This window comes from Monodon monoceros, unplaced genomic scaffold (assembly GCF_005190385.1).
Source record: "Monodon monoceros isolate NGI ecotype Baffin Bay Population unplaced genomic scaffold, NGI_Narwhal_1 Super_Scaffold_12, whole genome shotgun sequence".
Classification (NCBI taxonomy): Eukaryota; Metazoa; Chordata; class Mammalia; order Artiodactyla; family Monodontidae; genus Monodon; species Monodon monoceros.
In genome coordinates this window covers 163238584-163250966 of record NW_021703768.1, presented here as the reverse complement: position 1 = coordinate 163250966, position 12383 = coordinate 163238584, and the positions used below count along the sequence as shown (strand labels likewise).

Genomic DNA, 12383 nt, shown 5'->3' with positions numbered 1-12383 from the left:
CTCCCGGCCCACAGGGCCCTGCACGCTCTGCCCATCACCTCCCCATTCTCACCTCCTCCCACCCTCACCCCACTCTGACTATACTGGGTCATTGTTTTTCACAGAACACTGGGGCACACTCCCCTCTGTCTGCAAAGAGCCTCGTCCACACGTCGGTGCAGCTCCTCCCTTGGGGCTCTGCTCAGACCACACATCCTCAGGAAGACCGTCCCTGACTGACCGTCCTATGTAAAGGGCTCCTCCATCACTCCCTATCCCCGCTTCATGTCTCCTTACACCCTATTAACTCCCAACGTGTTATATGTGCGTTTGATTATGACCCACCTTTCCGTACTGTTTGGTTTTTGTCCACTGAAGTATTCTTAGTGCCTAGGATACTCTTATAATGAACAGAAAAGAGACTCGGACATCGTGTTGAGAGGAAAACCAAGACTCGACAGTGCGGAGCTGACGACTCAGGCACACGGTCAAGCCTGCGGCCGCGGGGACACACCTGGTGCTTCTGTCGGCGCTTGCGCTCCTGCTCTATCTTCTGTTGCTTCTCCAGCTTCTCAGTGATGCGGGCCTCGCGCAGGGACTGCCGCTTACTGCGCTTGTAGGCCTTGGCGTTGAGGGCCGTCTCGAGGGCCGTGTCCCTCCTCATGCACACCACCACCTCCTGCCGCAGCTTTGGGAAGGAAGAGGAGAAACTGGCGACGGGCACAACTTGCTAACATCCACGCAACACGCGCACCTCCATATCGCAAGCCAGGCAGCAAGGAGGACCCGTGAGCACAAACGCGTGCGTGGGGAGAACCCACGGTGGGTGCCCGCGGGTGGGGCACGCACAGGGTAGGAGAGAGCTGCTTCTGGACATCCAGCAGACAGCCCTATGCTCAGGCCTTCAGGTCTCCAGCTTTGCCCTCCCTCAACCACAAACAAACTTCCTTATTGGTCGTTCAAAAGTAAAGGACCCTTAGAAATTAGACCCATCTAGGGACTTCCCTGGTGGTCGGGTGGCCAAGACTCTGCGCTCCCTATGCAGGGGACACGGGTTTGATCCCTGGTCGGGGAACTAAGACCCCACATGCTGCACAGCATGGCCAAATAAAATAAAATTAAAAAAAAAAAAGAAATAAATAGACCCATCTAAGTACACTGCTTCAAGCTAGCCACTGCCACCTTAGGGAAGGCCCACACTTATTCAGCCCAATGTCCCTCCACTGGGCAGGACATGGAAAGGAAGGGGGACAGTGAGCCAACAAGTGTGCTTGGGCACTGCGACTTTTGTTTTTTAAGATTTTTTTGATGTGGACCATTTTTAAAGTCTTTATTGAATTTGTTACAATACTACTGCTTCTGTTTTTTTATGTTTCCGTTTTTTGGCCGAGAGGCATGTGGGATCTTAGCTCCCTGACCAGAGATCGAACCTGCACTCCCTGCATTGTAAGGTGAAGTCTTAACCACTGGACCACTAGGGAAGTCCTGGCACAGCGGCTTTAATGGTCAGGGTACATTTAATAACTGCCCAGTGAGCGGCTCTTTAATCTAAGCATCAAGGCTGGCAGAAAGAGTCTCCTCCGAAAGCAAAGGCCTGCGCCTGCGCCCACCTGCCTCTGGAAGTTCAGCAGCCTCAGAGCCTTGAGCTCGATGGTTGCTTTGGTTCGCAAATCCCCGGCCAGGGACCCGGGAAGGTTTTCAAGTTCCTGAATTCGGTGTGCGATGCGAGCCTGCAGCCTAGGGCGCAAAGACAAAAAAAAGACAGGTGATGAGAGGTCTCACCTGTTTACAAGGAACCCATCTGTTCCCTTTCTTTGAAGCTGGAGCCTCAGAAGTATCCATCCCTCAAGGGAAGCCGATATGAACCATAAGACAAGAGATGGCCGAGAAAAGGATGCCACACAACACAGACTACATGCAGGAGGGCAGCCACAGAAGTCTCGGGAGCCACAGCAAACCGGAAACCTGACAGGGCGCAGCTGGTTTCTGGCATTTCAGCAGTGGGAGCCAGCCTCTGGAGTCAGGCGGGCCAGGGTCTCCATCCCAGCCCTGGGAATCTACTTAGCCCACGAGCCTCAGCGTCCTCAGCTATGAAGTGGGGAGACCCCTCAGAGCAACCCTACAGGCTTGGTCTGAAGTTCAAATGGGATAATCTCCTTACTCAGTCTTTCACACACTTATTGAGCACCTACTGTGTGCCAGGGACCATTCCAGGTGAAGGGATTCAGCACTAAACAAGACTAATAAGGCTGTTTGTTGCTCTCATGGAGCTCACAGCATTATCAGGATGACAGGCCATAAAGGAGTTAAAAAATTAAGTATCTATGGTAATTCCGGAGAAGGACTTTGAGGAGGGTCCTGGAGGGGAGGGGTCGGGGGGGGCAGGGCCTCTATAAGGTGGGGACCTTGGCAATAAAGCTTAAATAACCACGAAGAGTCATGCAGAGCATGTGCAAAGTCCCTGGGGCAGGAACAAGTCTAACCTGTTCAACAGAAAGAGGAACCGGGACAGTCAGGTAGATGAGGACAGAGCACTGGGCAGGGGCTAAAGAGAAAAGGGTTACTCAGTGGATAATGGGAAGCCAGTTTTAACCCAGGAAAAGATCTAATATAAATTAATTGTAAAAAGAGAATTCAAACTGCTGTGTGGGAAACACTGCACAGGGAAGGATGGGAGCAGGGAGGCCAGGGAGGAGGTGTAGACCAGATGGCAGGGTGAACAGCGTTGGGGGGAAGGGAGCTGAGAGAGTTCACCAGACACCGAGGATGAGGGAGTACAAGCGAGGGTCAAGGAGCCAAAGGGTCCATGGTCCATTCAGCTGCTGCATGAGAACAGAGAGAGAAGGGAAAACTGGGGGGCGTAAGGCCATCTGGACAGGCCATCTTTAAGCCGTCCAGATGGAGCAGGCGGGGAGGCGCCTGGGTACAGGGGCTGGAGCTCCAGGGCACGTCACAGCTGGAGATGCACTCCGGAGACAGTCACTGGCACAGATTTACTGATGCAGCTGGGGATTTACGGTGAACAAGGCACAGCCCCCTCCCCTAACGGAGCTGACATTTACCAAGGGAGGCCAGCCCTGAACAGGTTATAAATGCAGTGGAGAAACAGGGGAGCATGAGGTGCTCAGGGAGTGAATCTCAGGCGCCCCCAGCAGTCTGGGACAGGGTGATACAGACCTACTGTGCACCAGGCATTTCACACAGCGCCCGGCGCTCAGGAGGCCTTGGCAAAGCGACCAACAACTACTTAATGTTTGAGGAACATCCACCGCAAAGCTTGCCAGGTGGCTTTTTGACTACAGATGAGCCAAAAGTTGGATAATACACTTGTGTTGGAGAGGTGAAACAGCACTTTCACTCCAACACATACCATCTCCATGGAGGGCAGTTTTGCAGAACTGATGAAATTTCCACGTGCACGTAAATCCCCTGCACCTGAACTATGCCGTGTTCACAAATTTATTCTGACATAAATGCACACATGAGAAATATGCAAGTGTAGTTACTACGGCATCGTTTTACCGAAAGATTAGAGACCACCTAAACGTCCCTCCGGGTAAGACACTGGCTAAATAAGTCACAGTAGAGCCACCAGGCAGAATGTGTCCAGAAAAAAGAAGAGCTTATTTTGTACAAATAGGGGATGATCCCTAAGATATTTTGCTAAGGGAGGAACAGTGCACATGTCAGGTACCATTTGGGGACCACACAGCCACTTGTACCCATCTGCCTGTATACATACTCGATTTCTCTGGAAGGATACACACTGACCCAGAGAACTGGGAGGCTGGGGACAGAGGCAGGAGGGTGATCTCTGGCTGCATACCCCATAGGCCTTTAGAAGTGTGAACCACAACAATGCGTGACCTGGGGGGGCGGGGGGGGCGGCAGCACCCTCACCTGTACTCCCGCTCCTGCAGGATCTCCACGGGGTCCAGGCCCCGCGGCTTCTGGATGGGGGTGATGCGGCTCTGCTTCTGGTGCAGCGGCACCATGGGGGCGGGCTGGGCCGGCTGCCCTGGCGACTGTGTCTGGGGCGGCATCACGGGGGAGGCAGCAGGAGGGACGGCAGGGGGCGCAGGCGAGGGGCGACCCGTTGGCTGCGGGGGGATGAGCTTCTGAGGTGTGCTTGTGGGGGCAGCAGCATTCGCCATGGGTCCTGGGGGGAGTCAAGAAGCAGGGCACAGCGTTGCGTTCCGAGTCCATTCCAGGTGAAGATGACAAGCCTGCTGGGCGTTTACTGCCCTGGGGTCTAACTCGTCCCCAAGGCTGACAAGGCCTGGGCAGCTCCCCGTAACCCCCACCTCTCACTGCCACACCACTCCTCGCCCATGGGGCTCGCTTCCTCTTCCTCCTCCAGATCTCAGCCTGCAGGCCCCTTCCCCAAAGCCCCCTACTGGTCCAAGTGCCAAGTCTGGGTGTGATCTTGCTATGCTGTGGCCTCACAGGAGCAGCAGTTGCCTGCCTTTCATCCACCCCAGCTCCAACGGAATCCTATTTAAGCGATTAGCCCTTCAATGCCCATCACTGAACCTCAGGGCCCGTGAGGATGGGGAATGAGTCCATTTTATCCACTGCTTTGACCTAACAGATGTGACCTTCAAATAAGTACTAACTACATTTTACACAGAACACAGGGGAGACAGAACCCCGAGCTGCCCTGCGATCCTGCCTGCCTCTGTCTGACCGGGCTCATCTCAGGGTCTGCATGATGCAAACTTGACATCCGAGTCAGGGCACAGACGTGTCACCAGAACAGAGGGAACTTACCTTCAGGCCAGGGCTTGGGAGGCCCTCCAGGGGGCTGGCCGGGCATCCCGGGGGGCACACCTGAGGGTCCTGGAGGGGGCATGTTGGGCCCTCCCATACCTGCACGCAGGGAGAAACGGACAAGAGGATAAAACGCGTCCTGTGTTTCTCCCTGCACCTGCCTCCCTGGGCAGCCCTGGCTCCAGGGGACACACCCAACAACAAGCCCCTCACTGTGGGCACCAGGGGAGAAAGGGGGCAGCTGGAGAAACAACATTTATCACGACAGCAACCCTGCTGTCGGGGAAGCTGATGGGCGGCAGAGTCCAGATCTGCCCAACACTGATGCCCACACTCCTGTCAGTTTGCTCTGAGACCCCTCCCTACCCCAAGGGCCATGGGCCTTACCGTGAGGCCTGCTGTAATTTGGAGGTGCTGGTCCAGGACCAGGGCCGGGCCCGGGCCCGGGGCCAGGTCCTGTTGCGGACACAGAGGGTGGAGGTAGTGTTGGCATCTGCTGCTGCATCCCGGGCATCGGCCGCTTCCCCTGCACCGCCATCTGCAGGTGGTCAGGGAGGGGCTGCCCCCGGGCCAGCATCTTGTAGGCCATGATCTGAGCTCTGAGCTGGTGCAGCTGGTTCTGGTTAAAGGGGGTCGGGCCCCGGTTCTGCTGCCCCAAAGCCTGGGGGTCAGCACCATCCAGCGGGGCGCCTCCAGGCCCGGATGACATCTGCGGGCCTGAGGCCGGGCCGCTGGCTGGAACCGGACTGGAGGCATGCTCGGAGCCACCCAGGGGCGAGGGGTAACCTGCGGGGAAACGTGGATCCGAGCGGTCACTCGGCAGCACATGTCCAGTAATTTTTAAGGCAGAGACGGGAACCCTTGCCTGCTTACACTGGCCCCTACCCTGAGATTTCGTTCTCACGATTACACGGACCCCTACCCTGAGATTTCGTTCTCGTGATTACACGGGCCTCTACCCTGAGGTTTCGTTCTCATGATTCAAACAAGAGGCACCCAGAGGGCACACGCTCGCAGCTTAGTTGGCAGCCTGCACAGCTGGTTTGGTTCGGCCCATCTTTCAGTAACCTGCCAACGATTAAAGCTGAGATGTCACACAGATCCGGGCTTTCTCTGGGCCTGACCCCCTGCCCCTCGGCTTGGCCAGGCCCACTCCTCTCACTTCCATTACCTGCGGAGCCCCTGAGCTTCCCACCCCGTGACAGGAAGCCATGTACCCCATCGCTTCTCAAACTTCCCTGTTCAGAAAAGTACCTGTAGGGCTTGTTAAAGCTGAGCCCCGGCCCCCTCCTGAGATTCTGACTCAGCAGGTCTGGAGCAGGGCAGAGCCCAGGAGTCTGCATTTCTTCTTCTTTTTTTTTTTTCGGCCGTGCCATGCGGCTTGCGGGATCTTAGTTCCCCGACCAGGGATCGAACCCAGCGCCCCGGCACTGGAAGCACCAAGTCCTAACCACTGGACCGTCAGGGAAATCCCAGGAGTCTGCGTTGGGTGGCACCAGAGCGGCTATCCCGAGAAGCCCATCCTGCCCAGGGCTTGTCTAACACCCAGCGCTGAACACAGTTATGTCCCACCAGTATCCGCTCTCCTGGGGCTGCTATAAGACAAGACGCCCTGAACAGGGCACCAGCCAAGCCCAAGCTAAACAGCCCTCTGTGGCAGGGTCTCCCATGAGGCTCAACTGCCCTAGGTCCTCTGAATCCATGCATGGGTGATCCAATTAGGAAAATGACCTCGGGACTTCCAGAGGGCAACAAACATGAAGAAAGAAAAGAAAGGAAACCATACCTTGGGAGTGCTGGTCCATGGGACTTGGCGGGGGCCCCATCCCGGCGTGGCCCCCCGACCGCATCCCCATCCCCTTCATCTGGTTGTAGCGGGGGTCGTCCGACATGCCCTTCTCGTGCATGGACTCCATTGGCTACGAGAGTGGACAACAGGGCAGGATCAGCAAGGCGGGAAGGGAAGAGGCTGCACAGAAAGACGCTGAATGAGAGGACTTCAATATCACTAACAATGCCCATCCAAAGTCGCCATGGCATTTACTGAACCACCAACATGACCAAGTGGCTTAGGTCCAAGACATGGTCCTAACATCTACTTGGGTGTCAAGGCAGGTGCATGAAATAATGCCACCCAGGGAACCTGCAGATTGGTGGTCTAGAGGCAAGGGGACAGCTGGACTAGGACATCAGGGAGAGGGTGAGGACACAGTTTCAGACAGCCAAAATCTCACAAGGAAAGGACACACATAGCTCCTGGTCAGGAGCAGTTTTAGCTGGAATACCAAGCTCCCTGTTTATCGTCACAAGACGACCTTGTGACCACAAGTCTTTGGATGGGGGACCCTCTTGCCTGGGAGACTGTAAATCAGAGAGACGGGCAGTAACTCCTGCCCATGAAGTATGGTAACAGTATGTCAAATGTCCTCACTGATCCGAGATTGGCCTCCCACCTGCTAGCTGGGAGGGAGGCTGTCTGCAGCATCGTTCTGCCCCTCCGCGGAGGCTCGATCAGATCCTGGTGGGACAGAAACACACATTTTCCCTCCTGATGCTCAGCACTGAGCACTCCCCCTACGGAATGGCTGGGAAAGGGGACATTTTCCGAGACCCTTCCAGGCCCTCTGTAGGCCCAGTTAATGCAAACATCCAGCTCTCCGGTCTAATAGCTGGCCCAGCAAAGTCAGCTACAGCTCAGTGTGTGCCGTGAGAGGAGGACGAGAGGGTACCGGGCCAGGAGCACGAGGGCCAGCTTCACAAGCAGAAGAAGCAGGGGGCCCTCGGGATGCTGAGCAGAACCCTGGGTGGGGCCCACCCTCTGCTCCTTCTTCCCTGGGCTGGTGGAGCTGACTGATGGGCTCGCCTCCCCCAGAGCAGGAGCTCTGTGCAGGCAGGTGAAGGGCACCACTGGACCTCAGCTCCTAGGCCAGACACATGGCTGACAAACATGGGTCAAGTGTCCAGGAGGAAGAAACAAGATGGTCAGGGAGGGAAAAGGAGATGGTGCTAGAGGAGAAGCTGGCCTCAGTCAGCGTGTGTGCAGGGGGTGGGGGGATGGGGGGAGATCACCAACAGCTTCCCAAGAGGGAAGTGGCAAGACAGATACTGTATCGAAGTTGACAGAAATATATGGGGGATGGGGAGGGCAGGGAGGGGAAGGGGTCACTGCACTGTGTGGGAGGTCAGCGATGTGGCACATGCCTGAGGGGTTGGGAGGGCCGGAGGGGTGAGATGGCTCTGCCACCAACTCACTGAGTGACCATCTCTCTGAGACCTTACTTCCTCGTCTGCAAAATGGGCAAAATACTATCCATAAGAGGGTATTTCCTCATTTCCTTCAACCACCGCCCAGGAATGCAAAGAGAGGGGGCAACCATTTGTGTTAAAAGAGGTTTTTTTTCATCTCACTGGCAAAAGCACCACTGATCAACTCAGGTACGTGGTGAAGACAATGGCACCCGAGTACAGGATCAGTGGGGACAAAGGGCACCTGCTGCTGTGCTCCGTGAGTTACCCGGGTGAGCCGAGCAGCCTGAGTGGGGGAAACCATGGGCTGTAAGCCATCTTTTAGGATTTGGACACTCTTAATTCACTACTAAAACGACGGGTGTGAGAGACACAGGGTGGGGTGGCTGCCGGCCCACAGTGGAGGCCAGGGTGTGCTGCTGCTCCCCTCCCGTCTCTGATCGTGCAGACCCAGCTGGTGGGGCAGCGGGCCCAGGGCTCCCTACCTTGTGCATCTGGTGCATGTTGTCCTGAGGGTACCCTCCAGGCCCCTGGGTCGGGATGGGGTGTCCTGCTGAGGGAGGCCCTGGGCTGGGCCCCATCATGCTGTGGGCGGAGCCGGGTGAGGGACCTGGGCTAGGGCCCAACATGGCTCCAGGGGAGGGGCCCGGGCCCGGGGAAGGGCCTGGCCGAGGAGTTCCGCCCAGGGGTGGGTCTGGAGTGGACATCTTCACGGGAGCTGTGGACAGTGGTCTCCTGCTGGAAGAAAGTCCCAGTCAGCGTGGGGGTCACAGCCATCGGCTGGGCGGGTCAGGGCAGGTCAAGGACGATCACACACAGTCATGTCAGAGCACCCATCTGACAGGGAGCTGGCGCCTTGGACGGGCACCCCCAGTGCCCCAGTCCTTTCTCCTCCATTCCTCTCTGAGGAGGTGATACATCAGGCACCCAAAATCAGATCAAAGTCCCCCGAGGAAGGGGTGGGACTCAGGAGGTGGGGACACCAGGTGATACTGCCTCACTTCCCCCGGTATCTTTCTGATTACAACAGAGAGGACGTCTCAGGGCAGTGCTGACACACCCTTCACATCACTCCAACACTTGCTCATCTTCCTATTTAAGAAAAAAGAAGAACGTGACTAAGGCTCAAAGCCTTTGCTGGCAACAGCATCTAACTGGACCTTCATAAATTCAACTAAAACACATATTCATAGCAAGTAATGCTGGTTTCCACTTAAGGCAGTGAGACCAAGTTTCCTTTAAAATACATGAATTTAAGTTTTAAAAGTAGGCTCCTTTAAAGAGAAATATTACAGAACTAATGGCACTCTGATACGTCAAATACTTCAAAAGTGATATTCAAGCGATGTAAACTAAAAATTGAGGCCTGGAACTATGACCCCGAGCCTCCACAAGATCCGAAACTCAGGTAACAAAATATCCAATGACGTTGGTAAGTTATGATTGCTACGACTGGTCTGTGAGCTGATAAATTTTATAAGTGCTCCCTACAGTAAGGGTTCAGTTTTCAGGGAACCCTCAATCTGTTACGACTGTAAGTTCTATGGCTGTAAGGAGTAATACATTCTCAGTGCTGAAATCTGGAAAACATAAAAAGAATACAGAAACTTAAAATTACCCACCGTCCTACCAGACACAGAGGTGAAGTGCTTGCTGGCCCTGCAGAGAGCAAGAAGCAGCCCTGCCCTCCTTACCCCTCCCTCCCAGCAGGGTGGGGTGAGGGGGTACGTGTGGGGAGACAGGGCTGCAGCTCCCCAGAGACCCCCAGAGCTGTGACGATGGAGCCCTCTCAGGATGGACAGCTGACTGGTGCTCCCACTGGGACCCGGCCACACTCCAGAGTACTTCCCCTTCGAGGCTATTTCATACACAGACACTCGCTCTACAGAATTACTCAGCACATTCTAGGCCAGATTTCTCTTCAGAGAATCATACCTATGACCCTTTTCATCATTTAACAGTCTTCAAGACACAAATTATAGCAGTTCCACCAAGTTCCCTGGTCCTGATGCATCCTGAGTTATTTAAAAGCCCCTCTTTTTTTTTTTTTTTAAATTGGAGTATAGATGATTTACAATATCCTGTTACTTGCTGCTGTACAGCAAAGTGAATCAGTTGTACATATACATATACCCACTGTTTTTTAGATTTTTTTCCCATATAGGCCATTACAGAGTACTGAGTAGAGTTCCCTGTGCTCTAAAGTAGGTCCTTATTAATTATCAAAAGCCCCCCTCTTGTTGGCATGCCACAAATCTACTTTTGTTTCTCTGGACTTTTTGGTTTGGGGAATGAATCTTTTTGCCCCTAAGCTCTACTGGGCTCTCCTGATTCTAAGGATAAATCTTGAAAAAGTACAGGAACATTTTTTTTTTTTTTTTGCGGTACGCGGGCCTCTCACTGCTGTGGCCTCTCCCGTTGCCGAGCACAGGCTCCAGACACGCAAGCTCAGAGGCCATGGCTCACGGGCCCAGCCACTCCATGGCACGTGGGATCTTCCCGGACCGGGGCACGAACCCGTGTCCCCTGCATCGGCAGGCGGACTCTCAACTACTGCGCCACCAGGGAAGCCCCAGGAACATTTTGAATTCTCTTGATTAAAAAAAAAAAAGTCTTCATTTGAAAGGTGGAGGTATATCTTCCTGGATAACAGATCAAAAGCCCGAAGTTCTTCAGTCCAGTTTCATGACTAAATAACTGGAACAGAGAGGGTCATAAATCTTGGCAGAGCCAGGACCAGCAGCTGTCACCCCTGCCTGCTGGTGAACACGCCTGACCGTATGAGAAAACACTCCTCCATCCTCCCGGCATCCCTGATCTCCTCCAAAGCTCAAGAAGCCTCAGTGCTGGACCTTAAATACACCTAACAGGAGTGCTGGAGAACTGACATGTGCTCACAATCCCTTCCACATAAATCCAAAACCCAATACGCTCAAGGAAAAGAATCAAACTTAAAAAAAAAATAAATTCAAGACAAATTCATTTGGAAGCAAAACCTGACCTGATTCAAAAAGACCTGTACTCAGAAAATTCTAAAACTCTGATGAAAGAAACTGAAGAAACACAGATGGAAAGTTACACGGTGTTCATGGATTGGAAGAATCAGTGTTGTTAAAATGACCAAATTACCCAAGGCAATCTACAGATTCAGCGCAATTCCTATCAAGATACCCACGGCATTTTTTACAGAACTAGAACAAATAATTCTAAAATTTGTAGGGAAACACAAAAGACCCTGAATTACCAAAGCAATCCTGAGAAAGAAGAACAGGGCTAGAGGTATCATGCTCCCTGACTCCAGACTATACTACAAAGCCAGAGTAATCAAACGAGTATGGCACTGGCACAGAAACAGACACACAGATCAATGGAACAGAATAGAGAGCCCAGAAATAAATCCACACATTTATGGTCAATTAATCTACAACAAAGGAGACAAGAATATATGCAGAAAAGACACATGCACCCAAATGTTCATAGCAGTTTTATTTACAGTAGCCAAGATATGGAAGCAACCTAAGTATCCAGCCACAGATGAATGGATAAAGATGTGGTGTGTGTGTATATATGTATATATATACACACACATATATACAATAGAATATTACTCAGCCATAATGAAAGAATGAAATATTGCCATTTGCAACATGGATGGACCTGAAGGGTATAATGCTTAGTCAAATACGTCAGAGAAAGACAAATACTCTGTTGTCACTTATATATGGAATCTAAAAATAAAACAAATGAATATAACAAAACAGAAACAGACTCACAGATATAGAGAACTAATGGTGACCAGTGGGGAGACAGGAGAGGGAGGGGCAAAATGGCGGTAGAGGATGAGGAGGTACAAACTACTATGTATAAAATGAATAATCTACAAGGATATATTGTACAGCATAGGGAATACAGCCAATATTTTATGATAACTTTAAATGGAGTATAATGTACAAAAACGTTTGAATCACATCGTACACCTGAAACTAATATAATATTGTAAATCAACTATACCTCAATTAAAAAAAAATTTTTGACCTGATTCAGCTCCATGTGAATATTCACACATTCTGTCGCACAAACAGGATGCTGTTTGCCCTGCCACGTGACAGCGGTCTGTGCCCTGTATCTCGTTTGCCAAAATGCTGATTCTAGAGTTAGAAACCTCTGGTCCAGGGGTTTGTCTACAGGGTGGATACACCAGCAGTCACACTTCCCAAGTGGGCAGCCGAGTGAATATGGATGTGGCCGTGGCTGGACTGAGGACGATGGCTCCTCGGGGCTCCCTTCTGGGCCCTTTGTGTCCACAGGCCCTCTCTTCGGGTCCACAGAGCACTGCTGAGGCGGGAAGAGGGACAATAGTCCTGCACCTCCTTAAGGAACCTGTGGCA

At 52.8% G+C, this 12383-nt stretch overlaps 1 protein-coding gene across 12 annotated transcripts in view; it reads right to left on the bottom strand.

The window, feature by feature from the left end:
* Positions 1 to 12383, bottom strand: part of SMARCA4 (SWI/SNF related, matrix associated, actin dependent regulator of chromatin, subfamily a, member 4) — an 87067-nt gene that overhangs the window by 62971 nt on the left and 11713 nt on the right. For 9 of the 12 annotated variants that reach the window (XM_029215967.1, XM_029215969.1, XM_029215964.1 and 6 more), the window contains exons 2-8: positions 8481 to 8730; positions 6536 to 6668; positions 5137 to 5535; positions 4750 to 4848; positions 3880 to 4138; positions 1590 to 1716; positions 494 to 667 (exon numbers count right to left, since the gene is read on the bottom strand). In XM_029215967.1, coding sequence (XP_029071800.1) covers positions 494 to 667; positions 1590 to 1716; positions 3880 to 4138; positions 4750 to 4848; positions 5137 to 5535; positions 6536 to 6668; positions 8481 to 8702 — 1413 coding nt within the window. In that variant the 5' untranslated portion in view covers positions 8703 to 8730. Of the gene's footprint in view, positions 1 to 493; positions 668 to 1589; positions 1717 to 3879; positions 4139 to 4749; positions 4849 to 5136; positions 5536 to 6535; positions 6669 to 8480; positions 8734 to 12383 lie in introns of all 12 variants that reach the window. The other 3 variants (XM_029215973.1, XM_029215975.1, XM_029215965.1) reach the window with 1 other exon arrangement.